Here is a 22,940-nt window from a genome sequence, read left to right as displayed (position 1 = left end):
GGCCCGAAACGTCAGCCTCTCTGCTCCTATGATGCTGCTTGGCCTGCTGTGTTCATCCAGCCCTGCACCTTGTTGTCTCGGATTCTCCAGCATCTGCAGTTCCTACAATCTCTGAGCTCATTCAGGTATCATTAACTGTTATTGTTCAACCAGCAGAACAAGCAATACCAAAGATAATGGTGATAGTGGTACTCACCGGTGGTGAGTAACCAGCATTCTTTCAATTCTTACTATGAAACTTACTATTGGCATCAGTGGCAGTTACTACAAGATGCCACCAAAGTAATACCTGTCATTGTCTCTACACACTTTTTCAAACAACGTTGTAAATTTGCAAATCTCCAGTTTCTGGCCTCAAACTGAATCTAAGGAAGATTGGAATATTGTGATGAGTGCCTCTGCAGTGATAGTGTCCCTGCACCTGGGCCAGGAGGCTTCATTTCAAGTCCCACCTGCTCCAGAGACATGTAATAACATCCCTGAGCAGTTTGATAAGGAAAAAAAAAGTTGATAAAAAAGCAGACCTTAAGGTCCTCTTGTGGCAGAGTAGTAGTGTCCCTACTCATGAACTGGGAGGTTCAGGTTCAAGTTCCACCTGCTTCAGAGGTGTGTAATAAGATCCCTGAACATGTTGATGAGTAAAAGTAAGTTAAAAATAAATAAATAAAGCAGACCTTAAGGGCCTCTTCTGGCAGAGTAGTACTGTCCCTACTCCTGGACTGGCTGGCCCAGGTTCAAGTCCAACCTTCTCCAGAGGTGTGTAATAACACCTCTGAACGGGCTGATTAGAAAAAAAAGGTAAAAGAAGAAACACAGACTGTAGAGGGCCCTCTTGTGGAGTTATAGACCAGACCAAACCACCCCCACCCCCCCACTAAAAATATATGAAGATAGCCTAGACCCTAACTTTTTCTTATTTTAAAGGCAAGTGCCAGATGTTATGTCTTGGATGCAATTTGATTTGTCAAACTACCAGATTTGAAGCAAAGCACACTTTATTCATACACTATAGTTGAAATACAATAAAAGAAAGAAGAAATTGGAATAACTTAATTCTATTGGAAAACTTAACAGAATAATAGATTATTAAGCTACTAAACAGCAATTGTTCCAATATAATAACTTCTGATAAACACTTAGCAAAGGCAAATTCGGTAAAACAGATTGTCTCACAGCCAATTCTACAGTCCAGGAGGAAAACATCAAGAGAAAACTCTGAAAGAGAGAGAGAGAGAGTAGCAGGAAGAGATGTACTGCAGCTTCCAAACCCAAATTCAAGACCCCAGCAACTGCTAGTGAAAACTAAAACTAAAATCCTGGCTGTGGGGGAGCTTGACCCCAGCCATTCAGGCTGATTCTATTGTTCCAACCTTAGAAAAAATCCTAAAGCCTCACAAGCTGTTTACTTTATAGCTTTGAAGCAGACCGATCCACATCTTGTCACTTTCTTCATAAAAAAAAGGACAAAGTACACCTCTTAAAGCCATTGTATTGTCACACCACCCCCTTAAAAAATGAACGATTAATACAAAAAGATGGCTTAATTTTTAATAACCCTTAGTCTTACGCTATTAGTACACTACAATACATGTACATTACATTGACTCTATGCATGCAAACATTCACTACTACAGTCCATTTCAGTCTATTTTTTCCTGCCACTGAATACCTCTGTCTTTCTTCATCAAAGTTGCCACAACACATCAGTAATTATGTTCTCTCATCCTGCCATGTGTATAATTTTCAAATTGAATAGCTGCAATAATAAGCTCCATCTAAACAGTCTGGAATTTTTATCCTTAAACTTTTCCAAAAACTTTAAGGGATTATGATCAGTATATGCAATTGTCTCAGACACAGTACTGGCAATATAAATGTTGAAATGTTACAATGCCAACACCAACTCAAGGTCTCCTTCGCAATTGTGGAATGATAATTGATGAATATTCAATTTTCTGGAAAAATACCCAATCGGTCTTTCTATCTTCTTGCTGTTTTCTTGCAAGAGTACAGCACCAACACCCACATCATTCACATCAATAGCCGTCTAGTTAACACAACTTTCAGACTGTCAAATGCCTTCTGACATTCTTCATCCACTGAAATTTTCTGTACTTGTCCAACAAGACAGTCATACGAAACACCACTCTTCTAAAATTCAGTATGAACTTCTGATAAAAACCATTCAATCCCAGGAATTATAGTACTTGCCCTTCATCAATGATATGGGAAACTCCCCAATAACCTTTGTATTTACATCTCGTGGGGCTATCTGTCCATGTTCAATGACATGTCCCGGAACATGACTTGGGCTTTTGCAAGCCGTCACTCTTATCCAGGTTTATCTCCAAACCCCCCTCCCAAAGTCAATTGAACAATTCTGATAGATGCTTCAAATGTTCCTTCCATGTGTGACTAAAAATCACCAGATTGTTGATGTACACCATGGAATTAGGTAATCCAGAAATGACTTTATTGGTTAGTCTTTGAAATGTGGCTGGTGCATTTTTCATACCAAATGGCATGACTTTAAACTGGTATAGTCCATTCAGTGTCATGAAAGCCAAAATTTCCTTTGCTCTTTCAGATAAAGGTACCTGCTAGGAACCTTTGTGTAAGTCCAACTTAGAAGTATAAGTTGCTTGTCCAACCTTCTTAAAACAGTCTTCCAAACATGAAATAGGATATGATTCAGATTTTGTAACTGCATTGACTTTGCAATAGTCCACACATAACTGTTGGGTGCCATCTGGTTTTGGCATCATTATTATTGATGAGCTCCATTCACTACAACTCATTTTGATTATATTATCTTTGAGCATGTGTTCAATCTCTTTTTGAACCTGTGCCAACGTTACAGAGTTAAGTCTATAAGGATGTTGCTTAATTAGAACAGCATATATCTACATCATGTGTAATTAGGTTATTACTTCCTACCTTACTCCCACAGATCTCCCCATGTGATTGTGAAAACTCTTTCAGGTCATTTCAATTTTCCTTTGGAAGGTAACTCAATAATTTATCCCAATTTTTAAAAACTTCCTCATTGCCCTATTTAATTTGAGGAATGTCTAATTCAGAATAATTTAAACTTGGCTCTTCACTCTGTGTTGTAACCAGTAACACATACTCCTTTTGCTTTCTTTCCCTATCAAAATACCTTTTGAGCATTTTCAGATGACACACTGTATGAGATTTCTTTCTATCTGGCATTCTTATTAAATAGTTCACCTCATTCAGCTTCCTTTCAATTTCATATGGTCCACTAAATCTTGCCTTTAAAGGTTCACCTCCTACTGGTAGTAACACTAACACTTTATCTCCACTATCAAAATTACAATTTTTTTATTTCTTGTCTGCTTCCTGCTTCATCACATGCTGTGCTACTTTTTAATGCTGTCTAGCCAACTTACACACTCTATTTAATCGTTCCCTAAAATTTGACACATTGTTCAACTCTGACTCTGAGTCACCAAATCCTCCCTAATTAATTACGGTGAACCTCTCACCTCATGCCCAAAAACCAATTCAAACGGACTGAATTTGATTGATTTATAGGTACATCCCCAATTGAAAAAAATTACAAATGGATAGTCTTAACTATAAGCCCTCAACATGGTCTTAATGTTTGATCCCACGTTCTAATTCTCCCTGCAATTCTGGATGGTACGCAGTGGATTGTAGTTGTTTTATTCCTAAAATATCCATAACTTCCTGGAAGAATTTTGATGTAAAATTTGACCCTTGATCTGATTGTATTTCTGTGGATAGTCCATATCTAATAAAAAGAATTGAGGTAGTCTTCTACAATCCTTTTAGCCGTGATACTACATAATGAACGGTCTCTGAAACCTAGTAGACATATCCATTCTGGTCAACAAATAGTGATTCCCACTTTTTGTTTTACGTAGGGGTCCTATGCAATCAATTAAGACTCTTGTAAAAGGTATCCTCAAATGCAGACATGGCTATTAAGGATGCAGGTTTTATCACTGCCTGAGGTTTTTCAATTACATCACACATATGACATGTCTGGCAAAATTCAACCACATCCTTATGCAGTCCAGGCCAATAAAAATGTTTTTTGTATTTTGGCTTGAGTTTTCTTCATTCCCAAATGACCTTCTACTGGTAATTCATGTGCTACCCGCAACACTGCCTCTCTGTAACCCACCAGTAATACAACTTGATAAACTTCTGCCTGTTTCTCATCCACCTGAGTACATGTCAAGATATCAGTTTTAGATCGTAACTTTCTGGGATACACTCAGATTCTTCTTGATACAACTACTTTAGTTTTTCATCTTTCCATTGTAATTCAGCTAATTTCTCTGAACTAAAAATATCCATTTTGTCATCCACCTGTTCTTGTTTTTTTCTCAACCATTTGATCAATCAGTCTCTGATAACTGAATTCATTGATTTCTCCTCCTATTTCAATCTCTAGCTTTACGACCTTGTTATCACACAGTAAGGAAAATCCCTGGATATACATCATGTAACACCTCAGTAATATAATTTTCCATTGGCTTTTCAACCTCAGTAGGCATCACTCCCACCAGTGACCCAACTATATCAAGAATAAACACTGTATTTCTGGAACCATGAATTTCTCTATTGCTCTTACCACCACTTCATGACTTTTCACCGGACTCTCCAACCTCACTTTATACAATGGAACACTGTACTTTCTCACAATGAATTCAAAATATTACCAACTTTTCTGGCAATACTCCTTCTGATTACATGCCTCCTCATCTCTCACCAAAGATTGACTTGCTCCTGTACCTCTTAAAATTAGCTGGCTGGTAAAGTTTTTCCTCAAATCCCCTCTAAATTTCCTGCCTTTCACCTTATTATTTTGTATATAATATGCAAGACAGATCAAGATTAGTAGCTGCCTTGGATGCCCAAGGAATTAAGAGGGATGGAGACGGTGTGAGAAAATAAAGTTGATGTAGATAATCATGTTCTTGTTGAATAGGGGAATGGGCTGGAAGTGCTAGATACCCTATTACAGCTTCTATTTTATTCTACCTTAAGTGAATCATTTAGAATTTGTTGTGTTATAAGTTAAACAATTTAAGGTGCAAATGTAACTCTGAATCAACCCCCTCCTCCTGGAATACATGACTAAACCTTACCCATATACATACATACTTTAAAGAGACCTGGCACTTCCTTCTCAACCAGCCTCTGGTCAGATTGCACATTCTTTTGCAGCGTTGTAGCTTCCACTGTGCTTTCCTTTACCACTTCAACAAACTCACTGGCTTATCTTTTTTTCCCACAGCCATCTTCCCGTTGCTTCTTCTAAACCACCAACACTGTCAATTCAAATGATCTACTATCTTACAGTGAAAACACCTGAGGTTTTTCACTTCTCTTTCCCCCTCATGGGTTTCCTTTTCACCCTATGGTAGACTATCTTAACTATCTTCAGCGAGTTCTCCTTTTCTCTTGCCACCTGAGGATTTCTCTTCTTCCTAATTTCTATCCTTCACAAATTGAAAGTGATGCTGGAAGCCAAACCTCGGACAAACTCATAATTATCTGCCATTTCCGCTGCTAATCTTGCAGTCTTAACACTCTGGTCTTCCACAAGTTCTCACTACTTCAGGAAGTCAATTTTTGAACTGCTTCAAAATAATCATCTCTGAAAGAGCACCACATGTCTGATATATTTTTAATGCCCTTATCCACCTATCAAAATTACTTTGTTTGATTCTTTCACACTTTATTTATATTTGACCCGGTTCCCTCTTTAGATTCCTAAAGCTTTGTCTGTAGGCTTCTGGTACTAGCTAATATGCACTTAAGATGGGTTTTTTCACATAATCATAATCCCCAGATACCTCCTGTGATAGTGATGCGAACACCTCATTAGCTCTACCTACCAATTTTGTTTGGATCCACAATACCCACGTGGTCACCAGCCATTTCACTTGTTTAGCCACCTTCACAAATGAAATGAAAAGTCTTCTACATCCTTCTCATCAAACTTAGTCAATGCTTGTACATATTTAAACAGATCCCCACCAGGCCTTTGGCTATGATGGGACTGCTCTCCATCACTGTCCTCTTCACTACTCCTACCTCTGCCGTTTTAAGTTGACTTTGAGTTTTCAGTTCCAACCTCTGAAGTTCAAAAGCTCTGTCTTTCTCCCTTTCTTCTGCTGGGGTATTCCCTTCCTTTTTTTGTTCTGCTTTTAATTGTAAATTAAACTGTTTCACTTCCTTTTCTCTTTCTTTTTCTTTTGCCTTTAACTCAAGCTGTTTCATTTTCAATTGAATTTTAGCCATTTCCAAAGATTCTGATGGCAATTCCTGGCAACTGTAAATGGTGAGCAATTGCCACAATTATTTCCCCTTTCCTCACAGACACAGGCAGCCACAACTCTAATTTGTCTGCCAATTCCAAAAGCTTTGCCTTGTTCACTTTTTGTAAAACACCCAAAGTGATTTCTTATACTCCAGGAAACTCTAAGTGACTGGAAGAGCCATTACTACACAAGGCACACCCTGTTTAAACCAACCAAATGCAACGCCCATAATAAAAAACACCAACACTTACCACTCACTGCTTTCGAGTCAATAATCCTAAACACAACATAGAATTAGAGATTTTGATCCCGAAAAGAACGCCCGATTTGTTATGAACCAGACTAAATTCCCTCAAAACCTGTCAAGAAGATACCCTGGACCTGAACTTTTTCTTATTTTAAAGGCAAATGCAAGGCGTTGTGTTTGGGATATAATTCGATAGGTCAAACTACCAGGCTTGAAGCAAAGCACACTTTATTCATACAGTATCGTTAAAAGACAACAACAGAAAGACGAAATTGGAATAACTTAAGTCTGTTGGACAGCTTAACAGAATAGTAGATTATTTAATGACTAAACAGTAACTGTATAGTAACATTCCATAAACACACCTTGGCACAGGCAAATTCAGTAAAATAGATAGTCTCACATGCAATTCTAGCAACAGGAAGAGAATCCCCAGTTTAAAATTTTTTGGAGCGGATAATGAGAGAGAAAAGTCATTTATGGAAATCAGTTTAAAATAAAAAAAGTCAGTTTATTAATGATAATATATTTTAACACTTATTCATTTTTATTTGACCTAAACTTTTCTCCTTTCCATTTTTGCTTATATTCATGAGGATCTGTCCATTGTGAAATTAAAAATATCAGAATTACTACCAGTTCAGTCTGTTTTGATTATTAGGAATGGAAGATCAGATGCTGGTTTCTGTAAGTTATCTGGTCGTACCACAAATGCCCAGGGCATCTGTTTACGCTGCAAATTGATGAAATCTATCCCTGCAAAAAAAATCAGCCTGTCTAACCAAGTAATAATTTGGATGGTTGACTTCTCTTTTGGTGGCAGTGCATCAGTAGATTTGAGGTACGTTCAATGGTACTTACATATTCTGAATGAAGAGACAATGTGCTAAAAGTAGTTACTAGTTAGTAAGTAAAGTTGTGCACTACATTTACAAACATAAAGATATAGACGAGGCTCTCATATACTTTAGCAACTAGAGATTAAAAACTACAATGCACATTTCTTTCTCAAATTCCTATGTTTAAAAATGCCATGTCATTAATTTAAATGATCCAACAATTTTAATTTTCTTTAACCACTAAGTTCCCACGAAGTTCATTTTATATCCTGTTTTATTTTGAAAGATTGCATCATGACAGTATAGGAATGAAAATAATACAGATTTTAAAATTATATTTTTTTGAAATGGACGCTGACAAATTGTTAAAACAGCTGCCAAGAGAGTTTGATAACCTTTGCAAATTCAACATAGACTATTGAGCTTCTAGAAACTTGTACATTTATTTATTATGATTATTTATAATGGGTGAGGTTCTCCTATTTGATTGACACACCTAAAGAATTTAGACTCCTTAATACAACATCCACAAGAGCTTCTTTACATGACCTACTGAATAGTGTTCAGTGCAAAGTTATTCGGGATCTGACACTAGCCATGTAAATTTACCTGAACTAAAATTCCAAATCAGGAATGGTGGTTTGTCAAGTCACATAACAACTGTACGAAAATATATTAGAAGTAGGAACCACAATGAGCCAGCATTATGCTCGACATGTCACAAACACACCACAGAATTTGCCATTGCATCTCAACCCACCACAAGGAAATTAAAAATTTTCTTCCAGTCTAATTAAATCAGTCCATGTGCCACAGTACCCATCCTGTGTGCTTCATAAATCCCAGCCTTCCACTGTCATTTTTGTTTTCCTGCAGTGTTACCTGATCCTCATGGCTTTGGCACGACAGAAACATGGAAACATATAAACTAAGAGCAGGAGTAGGCCATTCAGCTCTTTGAGCCTGCTCCACTATTCGATATGATAATGGCCGATCCTCTATCTCAACGCCATACTTCTTCTTTCTCTCCATACCCTTTGATGCTCTTAAAATAAAAACATTTATCCTTCTGTTTTTGAATGTACTGGAAATCTATTGGGCACTGGATACTGCAAAGGCTAGGTGCCCTGCTCTTATTCCAGCTGTGGTACTGAAGAATTGTGCTCTAGAACCCCTAGCCAAGCTCTTCAGTACATTACAGCATTGGCACTACCTGACAATGTGGAAAATTGTTAAGGTATGTACCATAAACAAAAAACAGGAAAATTCCAACCCAGCCAATTGCTGCCCCATCAGCCTGCTTTCAATGATAGTAGGAACTGCAGATGCTGGAGAATCTGAATAACAAGGTGTAGAGCTGGATGAACACAACTGGCCAAGCAGCATCAGAGGAGCAGGAAGGCTGACGTTTTTGGACTGACCTATCTCCTCCCTACCTCCCCACCTACACTCACCTTTACTGGCTCCATCCCCGCCTCTTTGACCGGTCTATCTCCTCTCCACCCATCTTCTCCTCTATCCATCTTCTATCTGCCTCCCCCTCTCTACCTATTTATTTCAGAACCCCCTTCCCCTCCCCCATTTCTGAAGAAGGGTCTAGGCCCGAAACATCAGCCTTCCTGCTCCTCTGATGCTGCTTGGCCTGCTGTGTTCATCCAGTTCTACGCCTTGTTATCTCAGCCTGCTTTCAATCATCATTTGTGGGTAAGGTCAAGGACCAAAGAGCACCACTTTAAGGCGAGTTGGCAGAGAACTATGAGGAGAAGCTTGTTTTGTGGATTTAACAATTAGGATCTGGAATACACTGGCCTAAGGTTGATAGAGACAAATTTCATTACGGCTTTTAAAAAAGGAACTGGATGAACATCAGAACAGATGTTCCAGTTCTTTGGGGAAAGGGTGAGGGAATTCAACTAGCTGAGTTCTTCTTGCAGACAGCAATACAGACAAGACAGTCTTCCTTCTGTACTGTAACTTCTCCATAATTTTGATACTGGCAATATTAGAAAGAAAATTAATTATGATTGCTTTACTGATTATTTTTATAATTATACATGTATACATGCAATGGTTACAAAATATCCTCCTCATTGTGTCACACATTAAATCATTGCATCCTCTTTGTTGCAAATATGGAACTGTGGATAGACTCTAAACCAATACAATCATCATTACCAGAGAGATGGTCAAGATGATGGGCTTTCCTTGGTTCTCACACATGAATGAAAGGGCGGAAGCTGTGTAGGCCAATGTATCTGTGCCATGAAGGATCACAACACCATTGTACTGCTGGTAGTTTTGCTGAGAGAAAGAAAAACAGAGCTTAGAAGCAGTAGATCAATTAGAATGGTCATTGAAGGAATCTGCCAACAGCAGGTTAGATCGTCATGAATAGAACTATTCTTACTAATTTTACTGCACAATAAATCCAATATTTAACTTTCATATCATAGACAAGGCACTTCAAACTTTCAGTGCTAATCAAACAGCACAAAAATTATAAAAATCAGCATGAAAGATGGTAATAATTGATTTGGCCATTTGGATATTATGAAACCCTTTTAATCTGAAATGATATGATACATTTTTAGCCGTAAAATCTGCATGGCAATATTGCATCTAAGTGCTGGGGTGCAATCACCTGGGACTTCTGATGCTGACCTCACCACAGTTTTCCTGCTTAAATCGGTACAGCATTTCTGAGATGTAGCTGGCAGACTTGCCTTGTCAAAAGATGCCACAATATGCGAAAGGATGACTGATCATGGGCAGATCGGGGAATTGTTCGAAAGAAAACAACATTCTGCCCTTTTGTAGGAAGTTTGCAATAATTTTTTTTTAAAAATACTTTTCCGATTTCCAAACACAGTCCAAGCCTGGATCTTCAGCTGAGGTCCAGCACAGGGTCACTGAGAGGGAGAGGCATCACTTCAGCGCATACATTACAGCCTGGAAGCAGTCACCTGCACTAAACAAGAGAATGTTGTGGATCTGGTATCCAGGACCTGGAAGGTGTTAATCTCTGGATTACTTCCAGTGCCATGTGCTCTTTAGGGTAAGAACAGGAGGATATGGCAGATGAATGTGTAGCTAAAGATTTAGTACAGGGGGCAGGGATTCAGATTCCTGGATCATTGGGATTTTTTCTAGGGTAGTGGTGGCCTGTTCAAGAGGGATGGGCTGCATCTGAACTGGAGGGGAACGAATATCCTGGCGGGCAGATTTGCTAGCGCTGCAAAGGAGGGTTTAAACTAGTTTGGTAGGGGGGTGGGATCCTCAACAGCAGGGAGGCAAATGCGAGGCTAGAAAGAGATACAGTAATCAGAAATAGCAAGTTCAGAAGACAGGTCAGGTTGGAACAGGATAGAGAGCGAGGAATGCCTGTTGGATTAAATTGCACCTATTTCAATGCAAGAGGGTTGACAGGTAAGGCCAATGAACTCAGGGTGTGGACAGGTACATGGTACTGATATATTATAGCCATTACAGAAACATGGCTAAGGGAGGGACAGGACTGGCAGCTTAATGTGCCAGGGTACAGGTGCTATAGGGACAGAGGTGGAGGAAAGAGGGAGGGGGAGTTGCATTTTTGATCAAGGAGAGTATCACAGCAGTAGTCAGAGATGAGATAACTGAGGGATCATCCAGTGAGGCTTTGTGGATGGAGCTAAGAAATAAGAAGGGGATGGTGACGTTATTGGGGTTGTACTATAGGCCCCCCAAGTAGTCAATGGGAATTTGAGGAACAGATATGCAGGGAGACTGGGGAGACTTGCAGGAGCAATAGGGTTGTCATGGTGGGGGATTTTAATTTTCCTAATATAGACTGAGACTGCCATAGTGTTAAGGGCTTAGATGGGGTGGAATTTGTTAAATGTGCTCAGGAAAGTTTCCTCAAGAGGGTCCTATGTAGGAAGGGGCAAAACTCGACCTACTCTTGGGAAATAGGGCAGGACAGCTAACTGAGGCGACAGTGGGGGAGCACTTTGGGACCAGTGACCAGAGTGTGATTAATTTTAAAATAATTATGGAGAAGAATAAAACTGGTTCACAGGTTCAAGTTCTAAATTAGGGCAAGGCGAATTTTAATGGAATTAGACAGGAGCTTGCAGGGATTGATTGGTGTAGTTTGTTTGCAGGCAAAAGGACCTCTGGCAAGTGGGAGGTCTTTAAAAGTGTGATAGGTGGAGTTCAAGGCCTATATGTTCCTGTGAGGGTGAAGGATAAGATTGGAAGGAGTAGGAAACCCTGGATGACAAGAGATATTGAGGCTTTGACCAGAAAAAAGGAGACATGGCTCAGGTATGGGCAGCTGGTATCAAGAGAATCCCTGGAGGTATATAGGGGATACAGGAGTTTACTGAAGGAGGAAATCAGGAGGGTGAAAAGGGAGCACGAGATAGCTTTGGCTGGGAAGATTGGAGTGAATACAAGGAGATTCTTTTAAGTATAAAGGAAAAAAAAACTAGAGAGAGAATAGGACCCCTCATAGATCAAAGTGGATATGTATGTGTGGAACTGCAGGGGATGGGCGAGGTCCTCAATGAATATTTCTCTTTTGTGAAGACTTGGGAACTTGGGACGTTAGCAGCAATATCTTGGGACAGTTCACATCACAGTAGAGGAGGTGTTGAAAGTATTAGAATGAAGGTGGATAAATCTCCTGGTCCTAACCAGATATATCCAAGAACCCTGCAAGAGGCCAGAGAAGAAATTGCGGGGTGCCTGACTGATATATTTGCATCATCGTTAGCCACGGGTGAGGTTCCGGAAGACTGGGTGGTAGTGTGCCCTTATTCAAGAAGGACTGTAAAGAAAAACCTGGAAATTAGAGACCAGTAAGCTTAACATCTGTGGCAAGTAAGCTACTTGAAAGATTCTGAGGAATAAGATATACCTGCATTTGGAAAGACAGGGTTTGATATGGAGTAGTCAGCATGGTTTTGTGCATGGGACATCATGCCTCACAAATTTGTTATGAAGTGACCAGGAAGGTTGATGAGGGCAGGGCAGTAGACTTATTCTATGTGTTTCCAGTAAGGCCTTTGCTAAGATTCCACATGGTAGGCTGTTCTGGAAGGTTAGACCACATGGAATCCAGGGAGAGCTGGCAAATTGGATACACGATTGACTTGACAGTAGGAAGAAGAGGGTAGTAGTGGAAAGATGCTTGTTGGACTGGAGGCCTGTGACTAGTACTGTGCCTCAGGGGTTGGTGCTGGGCCTATTGTTGTTTATTATCTAGTTGATATCAATGATTTGGATGAGAATGTACAAGGCATGATTAGTCAGTTTGCAGAGACACTAAAATAGGTGGTATCATGGACAGTGAGGAAGGTTATCAGAAATTGTAGCAGGATCTTGATCAGCTGGGGAAGTGGGCTGAGAAATGGAAAATGGAATTTAACCTAGATAAGTGTGAGGTGTTGCATTTTGGAAAGTGAAATCAAGGTAGGAGTTTCATGGTGAATGGTAGGGCCTTAAGGAGTGTAGTGGAACAGATGGACCTTGAGGTTCAGATGCACTGTTCTCTGAAAGTGGAGTCACAGGTAGACAGGGCAGTGGAGGCGGCTTTTGGTGCACTAGCTTTCATCAGTCATGGCATTGAGTATAGAAGTTGGGAAGCTACATTGCAGTTGTACAGGATGTTGGTGAGGCCCCACTTGGAGTATTGTGTTCAGTTTTGGTTACCTTGTTATAGGATGTCATTAAACTGGAAAGAGTGCAGAAGAAATTTACATGGGTGTTGCCCGGACTCGAGACTGAGTTATAGGAAGAGATTGGACAAGCTAGGACATTTTTCTTTAGAGCATAGGAGACTGAGGGGGTAGTACATAAGATCATGAGAGGCATGGATAGGGCGTTTGCACTGTTTTTTTCCCCAGGTTTGAGGAATCAATAACTAGAGGGCATCAGTTTAAGGTAAGAGGGGAAAAATATATATGGGAACCTGAGGGGCAACTTTTTTACACAGAGGGTGGTAAGCATATGGACTGAGCTGCCAGCGGAAGTGGTTGAGTCTGGTACATTAACAACATTTACAAGGCATTTGGATGAATACTTGGATAGGAAAGGTTTAGAAGGATATGAGCCAAATGCAAGTAAGTGGGGTTAGCATGGGTGGACATTTTGTTCAGCATGGACTAGTTTGGGCCAAAGGGCCTGTCTCTGTGCTGTAGGACTCTATTACTCTCTATAACTCTATTTTTTTTTATTCATTCACCAGATGAGGGCGTCACTGGCTAGGCACCATTTATTGCTCATAAGAGTCGACCACAATACTGTGGGTCTGGAGTCACATGTAGGCCAGACCAGGTAAGGTTGGCAGTTTCCTTCCCAAAAGGACATTAGTGAAGATTCTTAATTCCAGATATTTATTGAATTCAAATTCCACCATCTGCCATGGTGGGATTCAAACCCGAGTCCCCAGAACGTTATCTGGGTCTCTGGATTAACAGTCCAGTGATAAATACCACGAGACCATTGCCTCCCCCCATTCAGATCCAGGTACTAATACAATGTTTGAGACATTGGGAGTCTGCACTCTCCTAAGCCCCATCCATTCCCATCTGATTCGCCTGTATAGAGAGAAAATGGTGCCACTACCACTTACAAAGCCCCAAGGAATATCTCATGTAAACCCACGATCTGCATTTATCTGGATCCTGGTCACACTGGCTTCTTTAGCAGACTTCTGCTGGAGTTCCATCAGAGATATAATTGAAAGGTTGAAGATTTTTGGCACCTTTATGTTCCATCAAGGATATTGCTGATATCTGTTTTTTTAATCTTTAAATGTTATCTTAAAATGTTTTAAAATGTAAAACAAAAATGAATTAGATGTAATTAGAGGGAGACACCTTGGAGGGTTCATCCAGCAAGGCCATATGGAGAGAGCTAAGGAATAGGAAGGGTGCAATCATTTTGATGGCATATACTACAGGCATCCCAACAGCCAGCAGAAGATTGAAGAACGGATAACATAGACAGATTCTGGAAAAATGTGAAAACAACAGGGCTATTATGGTGTGAGATTTTAACTTGCATTATATTGATTGGGACTCCCTTAGTGCCAGGGGCTTGGATGGGTGGGGGGCAGAATTTGTTAGGTATATCCAGGTGGGTTTCTTGAAGCGAAATATCAGTAGTCCAACCAGGGAAGGATCCAGACTAGGCCTGGTATAGGGGAATGGTCCCGGCCAGGTGATCAAAGTTTCAGTGGGAGAGGATTTCAGGAACAGTGACCATAAGTCCGTAAGTTTTAAGTTACTCATGGATAAGATAAGAGTAGTCCTCAGGTGAAAGTATTAAATTGAAGAAAGATTAACTATGACAATATTAGGAAGGAACTGGGGTGTGTAAATTGGAGATAACAGTTTGAGAGTAAATTCACATCTATCATGTGGAATTTTTTTGAAGGTCAGTTGATTAGAGTTCAGGGTCAGTATGTTCCTGTGAAAATGAAGGATGGGGATGGCAAGAAACAGGAACCTGAGACGACAAGAAAAATGGTGAGCTCAGTCAGGAAAAAAAATGGAGGCATAAGTAAGTTTTAGGAAACTGAAGACAGACACAACCCGTGATGAATATAAAGAAAGTAGGAAAGAACTTAAACAAGGAGTTAGGAGAGCTAAAAGGGTCTATGAAATCATATTGGCCAAAAGGATTCAGGAATATCCCAAGGCTCTTTATATGTTCGTAAGGAGCAAGGGGTAGGTAAGGAAAGGGTTGATCCATTCAAGGACAAAGGAGGAAATTTGTGTGTGGAGCTGCAGGAAATGGGTGAGGTCCTTAATAATTACTTTGCATCAGTATTCATTAAGGAGAAAGACATGGAGGGTGGTGAGTCTAGAGAGGGATATGTTCATATTCTATGGCATGTCAATATCAAACAGGAGGAGCTTTGGGAGTTTTGAAAAGCATTAAGGTAGACAAGTGCCCAACAGCTGATGGGATCTATTCTGGAATAGTGAGGAAGGCAAAGGAGGAAATTGCTGGGGCCTTGTATGAAAATTTTGCATCCTCTTTAGTCACAGGTGAGGTCCCAGAGGCCTGGAGGATAGCCAACGTTGTTCCTGTGTTTAAGAGCAACAGGGATAATCCAGGAAATTACAGGCCAGTGAGCCATACATCAGTGATATGGAAATTATTGAAGAACAGGTTTTATTCACATTTGGATAAATATGAGCTTAGTAGCGACAGGGAGCGTGGCTCAGAGCGGGCAAGTTCCCATCTTACAAACTTCATTGAGTTTTTTGCAGAAGTGACAAAGATGATTGATGAGGGCAGGGTGATATATATTGACTATGTACACTTTAGCAAGGCCTTTAACAAGGTCCCTCGCGGTAGGCTGATAAGAAGGCGAAGTCACTTGGGATCCACAGTGAGCTGGTAAGATGGATACAGAACTGGCTTAGTCAAAGAAGATAAAGAGTAGCAGTAGAAGAGTGCTTTTCTGACTGGAGATCTATGGCCACTGATTTTCTGCAGACATCAGTGCTGGGACCACTGTCGTTTGTAATATATATAACTGATTTGGAGGGAATGTGGGTGATCTGATTAAAGAGAACAAAGAACAAAGAAAATTACAGCACAGGAACAGGCCCTTCGGCCCTCCAAGCCTGTGCCGATCCAGATCCTCTATCTAAACCAGTCGCCTATTTTCCAAGGATCCGTGTCCCTCTGCTCCCTGCCCCATTCATGTATCTGTCTAGATAAATCTTAAATGATGCTATCGTGCCCGCCTTTACCACCTCTGCTGGCAACGCTTTCCAGGCACCCACCACCCTCTACGTAAAGAACTTTCCACGCATATCTCCCTTACCTTGAAATCGTGACGCCTAGTAATTGAGTCCCCCACTCTGGGAAAAAGCTTCTTGCTATCCACCCTGTCTACACCTCTCATGATTTTGTAGACCTCAATCAGGTCCCCCCTCAACCTTCGTCTTTCTAATGTAAATAATCCTAACCTACTCAACCTCTCTTCATAGCTAGCGCCCTCCATACCATGCAACATCCTGGTGAACCTCCTTTGCACCCTGTCCAAAGCATCCACATCCTTTTGGTAATGTGGCGACCAGAACTGTACGCAGTATTCCAAATGTGGTCAAACCAAAGTCCTATACAACTGTAACATGACCTACCAACTCTTGTACTCAATACCCCGTTCGATGAATGAAAGCATGCCGTATGCCTTCTTGACCACTCTATCCACCTGCGTTGCCACCTTCAGGGTACAATGGACTTGAACACCCAGATCTCCCTGTGTATCAGTTTTCCCCAGGGCTTTTCCATTTACCGTATAGTTCGCCCTTGAATTGGATCTTCCAAAATGCATCACCTCGCATTTGCCTGGATTGAACTCCATCTGCCATTTCTCCGCCCAACTCTCCAATCTACCTACATTCTGCTGCATTCTCCGACAGTCCCCTTCACTATCTGCTACTCCACCAATCTTAGTGTCATCTGCAAACTTGCTAATCAGACCATCTATATCTTCCTCCAGATCATTTATGTATATCACAAACAGCAGTGGTCCCAACACGGATCCCTGTGGAACACCACTGGTCACAGTTCTCCATTTTGAGAAACTCCCTTCCTTTCAACTCTCTGTCACCCAGAGGGTTGTTAATCTATGGAATTCCTTGCCCAGTGAAGTAGTTGACGCTACTTCAGTAAACGTTTTTAAAGATAAGGTAGATTTTTTTTGAACAATAAAGGAATTAAGGGATACGGTGAGAACACGGGTAAGTGGATCTGAGTCCACGAAAAGATCAGCCATGATCTTATTGAATGGCGGAGCAGGCTCGAAGGGCCGGACGGCCTACTCCTACTCCTAGTTCTTATGTTCTTATGTTCTCCTGTTGCCCTGCCAGTTCTCTATCCATCTAGCTAGTACACCCTGGACGCCATGCGACTTCACGTTCTCCATCAGCCTACCATGGGGAACCTTATCAAACGCCTTATTGAAGTCCATGTATATGACATCTATAGCCCTTCCCTCATCTATCAACTTTGTCACTTCCTCAAAGAATTCTATCAAGTTGGTAAGACATGACCTTCCCTGCGCCATGCTGTCTCTCACTAATAAGCCCATTTTCTTCCAAATGTAAATAGATCCTATCCCTCAGTATCTTCTCCAGCAGCTTCCCCACCACTGACATCAGGCTCACCGATCTATAATTTCCTGGATTATCCTTGCTACCCTTCTTAAACAAGGGGACAACATTAGCAATTCTCCAGTCCTCCGGGACCTCACCCGTGCTCAAGGATGCTGCAAAGATATCTGTTAAGGCCCCAGCTATTTTCTCTCTCGCTTCCCTCAGTAACCTGGGATAGATCCCATCCGGACCTGGGGACTGGTCCACCCTAATGCCTTTTAGAATACCCAACACTTCCCCCCTCCTTATGCTGACTTGACCTCGAGTAATCAAACATCTATCCCTAACCTCAACATCCGTCATGCCCCTCTCCTCAGTGAATACCGATGCAAGTACTCATTAAGAATCTCACTCATTTTCTCTGACTCCTTGCATAACTTCCCTCCTTTGTCCTTGAGTGGGCCAACCCTTTCTCTAGTTACCCTCTTGCTCGTTATGTATGAATAAAATGCTTTGGGATTTTCCTTAACCCTGTTTGCTAAAGATATTTCATGACCCCTTTTAGCTCTCTTAATTCCTTGTTTCAGATTGGTCCTACTTTCCCGATATTCTTCCAAAGTTTTGTGTTTACAGTTGCCTAGACCTTATGTATGCTTCCTTTTTCCTCTTTGCTATTCTCACAATTTCACCTGTCATCCATGGTTCCCTAATCTTGCCCTTTCTATCCCTCATTTTCACAGGGACATGTCTGTCCTGCACTCTAATCAACCTCTCTTTAAAAGCCTCCCACATATCAAATATGGATTTACCCTCAAACAGCTGCTCCCAATCCACATTCCCCAGCTCCTGTCGAATTTTGCTATAGTTGGCCTTCCCCCAATTCAGCACTCTTCCTTTAGGACCACTCTCGTCTTTGTCCATCAGTATTCTAAATCTTACAGAATTGTGATCACTATTCCCAAAGTAATCCCCTACTGAAACTTCAACCACCTGGCCGGGCTCATTCCCCAACACCAGGTCCTGTATGGCCCCTTTCTGAGTTGGACTATTTACATACTGCTCTAGAAAACCCTCCTGGATGCTCCTTACAAATTCTGCTCCATCTAAACCCCTAACACGAAGTGAATCCTAGTCAATGTTGGGAAAATTAAAATCTCCCATCACCACCATCCTGTTGCTCCTACATCTTTCCATAATCTGTCTACATACTTGTGCCTCTATCTCACGCACTGTTGGGAGGCCTATAGTACAGCCCCAACATTGTTACCGCACCATTCCTATTTCTGAGCTCTGCCCATATTGCCTCACTGCTCGAGTTCTCCATAGTGCCCTCCTTCAGCACAGCTGTGATATCCTCTTTGGCCAGTAATGCAACTCCTCCACCCCTTTTACCTCCCTCTCTATCCCGCCTGAAGCATCTATATCCTGGGATATTTAGTTGCCAATCTTGCCCTTCCTTCAACCAAGTCTCAGTAATAGCAATAACGTCATACTCCCAGGTACTAATCCAAGCCCTAAATTCATCTGTTTTACCTGCTACACTTCTTGCATTAAAACAAATGCACCTCAGACCACCTGTCCCTCTGCATTCATCATCTGCTCTCTGCCTACTCTTCCCCTTAGTCACACTGACTTCATTATCTAGTTCCTTACAGGCTTTAGTTACTATCTCCTGACTGTCCACTAACCTCCTCATTTGGTTCCCATTCCCCTGCCACATTAAACCCTCCCCAACAGCGTTAGCAAAAAGCAGCCCCTCGGACATTGGTTCCAGTCCTGCCCAGGTGTAGACCGTCCGATTTGTAATAGTCCCACCTCCCCCAGAACCGGTCCCAACGTCCCAAAAATCTGAACCCCTCCCTCCTGCACCATCCCTCAAGCCACTCATTTATCCTGCCTGTTCTTTCATTTCTACTCTGACTAGCAAATAAGCCCACTATAAGTATCGGTTTTGTAATGACGAAAACGAGACTTGCCAAGGCTCGTCACTCACTTCACCAGGAAGAAGGCTACACTTAAGTTTGAGAATAACAAGGTGTAGAGCTGGATGAACATAGCAGGCCAAGCAGCATCACAGGAGCAGGAAGGCTGACGTTTCAGGCCTAGACCTTTCATCAGAAATGGGGGAGGGGAAGGGGGTTCTGAAATAAATAGGGAGAGAGGGGGAGGCGGATAGAAGATGGATAGAGGAGAAGATAGGTGGAGAGGAAACAGACAGGCCAAAGAGGTGGGGATGGAGCCAGTAAAGGTGAGTGTAGGTGGGGAGGTCGGGAGGAGATAGGTCAGTCCAGGGAGGACGGACAGGTCAAGGGGGCGGGATGAGGTTAGTAGGTAGGAGATGGGGGTGGGGCTTGAGGTGGGAAGAGGGGATAGGTGGGAGGAAGAACAGGTTAGGGAGGCGGGACGAGCTGGGCTGGTTTTGGGATGCAGTAGGGGGAGGGGAGATTTTGAAGCTTGTGAAGTCCACATTGATACCATTGGGCTGCAGGGTTCCCAAGCGGAATATGAGTTGCTGTTCCTGCAACCTTCGGGTGGCATCGTTGTGGCACTGCAGGAGGCCCAGGATGGACATGTCGTCTGAGGAATGGGAGGGGGAGTTGAAATGGTTCGCGACTGGGAGGTGCAGTTGTTTATTGCGAACCGAGCGTAGGTGTTCTGCAAAGCGGTCCCCAAGCATCCGTTTGGTTTCCCCGATGTAGAGGAGGCCACAACAGGTACAGCGGATGCAGTATACCACATTAGCAGATGTGCAGGTGAACATCTGCTTGATGTGGAAAGTCTTCTTGGGGCCTGGGATGGGGGTGAGGGAGGAGGTGTGAGGGCAGGTGTAGCAGGGAAAAGTGCCGGGTGTGGTGGGGCTGGAGGGGATTGTGGAGCGACAAGGGAGTCACGGAGAGAGTGGTCCCTCCGGAAAGCAGATAAGGGTGGGGAGGGAAAAATGTCTTTGGTGGTGGGGTTGGATTGCAGATGGCGGAAGTGTCGGAGGATGATGCGTTGGATCCGGAGGTTGGTGGGGTGGTATGTGAGGACGAGGGGGATTCTTTTTTGGTTGTTATTGCAGGGACGGGGTATGAGGGATGAGTTGCGGGAAATGCGGGAGACACAGTGGAGGGCGTTCTCGACCACTGAGGGGGGGAAAGTTGTGGTCCTTGAAAAACAAGGACATCTGAGATGTATGGGAGTGGAATGCCTCATCCTGGGAGCAGATGCAGCAGAGGCGAAGGAATTGGGAATAGGGGATGGCATTTTTGCAGGAAGGTGGGTGGGAGGAGGTGTATTCCAGGTAGCTATGGGAGTCAGTGGGCTTGAAGTGGATATCGGTTTCTAGGTGGTTGCCCGAGATGGAGACAGAGAGGTCCAGAAAGGTGAGAGAGGTATTAGAGATGGTCCAGGTGAACTTAAGGTTGGGGTGGAAACAGTCATCAATGTAACGGAGGAAGAGGTGGGGTTTAGGGTCAGTGTAGGTACGGAAGAGGGATTGTTCCACGTAACCTACAAAGAGGCAGGCATAGCTTGGGCCCATGCGGGTACCCATGGCCACCCCCTTTGTCTGTCGGAAGTGGGAGGAATTGAAAGGGAAGTTGTTGAGGGTGAGGATGAGTTCGGCTAAGCGGATGAGGGTGTCAGTGGAGGGGGACTGGTCGGGCCTGCGGGACAGGAAGAAGCGGAGGGCCTTTAGGCCATCTGTATGGGGAATGCAGGTGTATAGGGTCTGGACGTCCATGGTAAAGATGAGGTGTTGGGGACTGGGGAATTGGAAGTTCTGGAGGAGGTGGAGGGCATGGGTGGTGTCACGGACGTAGGTGGGGAGTTCCTGGACCAAGGGGGAGAAAATGGAGTCCAGATAGTTGGAGATAAGTTCGGTGGGGCAGGAGCAGGCAGAGACAATGGGTCGGCCAGGGCATTCAGGTTTGTGGAATTTGGGAAGGAGATAGAAGTGGGTGGTGCAGGGTTGGGGAACGATGAGGTTGGAGACCGTGGGTGGGAGGTCACCTGAGGTGATGAGGTTGTGGATGGTTTGGGAGATGATGGTTTGGTGCTCGGGGGTGGGGTCACGATCAAGGGGGCGGTAGGAGGTGGTGTCGGAGAGTTGACGTCTGGCCTCGGCGATGTAGAGGTCAGTGCACCACACTACAACTGTGCCTTCCTTGTCCGCGGGTTTTATGGTGAGGTTGGGATTGGAGCAGAGGGCTGTAGGTTCTGCGGGGGAGAGGTTGGAGTGGGTGAGAGGGGTGGAGAGGTTGAGGCGATTGATGTCTCGACGGCAGTTGGAGATGAAGAGGTCGAGGAGGGTATGAGGCCTTTGGGTGGTGTCCAGGAGGAGAGGGTGTGTTGGAGGCGGGAGAAGGGGTCAGTAGAGGGAGGGTTAGGTTCACGGTTGAAGAAGTAAGCGTGGAGGCGGAGGCAGCGGAAAAACTGCTCTATGTCCAAATGTGAACAATCCCTCTTCCTCTTCTGTACCCTCTTCCGTACCTACACTGGCCCTAAACCCCACCTCTTCCTCCGTTACATTGATGACTGTATCGGCGCCGCCTCGTGCTCCCACAAGGAGCTTGAACAGTTCATCCACTTCACCAACACCTTCCACCCCAACCTTAAGTTCACCTGGACCATCTCTAATACCTCTCTCACCTTCCTGGACCTCTCTGTCTCCATCTCGGGCAACCACCTAGAAACGGGTATCCATTTCAAGCCCACCGACTCCCACAGCTACCTAGATTACACCTCCTCCCAACCACCTTCCTTCAAAAATGCCATCCCCTATTCCCAATTCCTTCGCCTCTGCCGCATCTGCTCCCAGGATGAGGCATTCCACTCCCGTACATCTCAGATGTCCTCATTTTTCAAGGACCGCAAACTGCACCCCCTCAGTGGTCGAGAACGCCCTCCACCGTGTCTCCCGCATTTCCCACAACTCATCCCTCACACCCCGTCCCTGCAATAACAACCAAAAAAGAATCCCCCTCATCCTCACGTACCACCCCACCAACCTCCGGATCAAACGCATCATCCTCCGACACTTCCTCCATCTGCAATCCGACCCCACCACCAAAGACATTTTTCCCTCCCCACCCTTATCTGCTTTCCGGAGGGACCACTCTCTCCATGACTCCCTTGTCCAATCCACACTCCCCTCCAGCCCCACCACACCCGGCGCTTTTCCCTGCAACCGCAGGAAGTGCTACACCTGCCCCCACACCTTCTCCCTCACCCCCATCCCAGGCCTCAAGAACATAGAACATAGAACATTACAGCGCAGTACAGGCCCTTCGGCCCTCGATATTGCACCGACCTGTGAAACCAATCTGAAGCCCATCTAACCTAAACTATTCCATTATCATCCATTTGTTTATCCAATGACCATTTAAATGCCCTTAAAGTGTGCGAGTCTACTATTTTTGCAGGCAGGGCATTCCACGCCCTTACTACT

General features: G+C 43.3%; 1 protein-coding gene across 1 annotated transcript in view; it reads right to left on the bottom strand.

Annotated features, from left to right (window-relative positions):
* The window catches only part of LOC109924086 (60 kDa lysophospholipase-like), an 83,749-nt gene that overhangs the window by 55,026 nt on the left and 5,783 nt on the right, over nt 1–22,940 (bottom strand). The window contains 1 exon segment of the mRNA XM_048600097.1: nt 9,585–9,710. Coding sequence (XP_048456054.1) covers nt 9,585–9,710 — 126 coding nt within the window.

The sequence above is a fragment of the Rhincodon typus genome, chromosome 8 (assembly GCF_021869965.1).
Source record: "Rhincodon typus isolate 14 chromosome 8, sRhiTyp1.1, whole genome shotgun sequence".
Taxonomy (NCBI): Eukaryota; Metazoa; Chordata; class Chondrichthyes; order Orectolobiformes; family Rhincodontidae; genus Rhincodon; species Rhincodon typus.
This window is presented reverse-complemented; position numbering and strand designations above follow the sequence as displayed.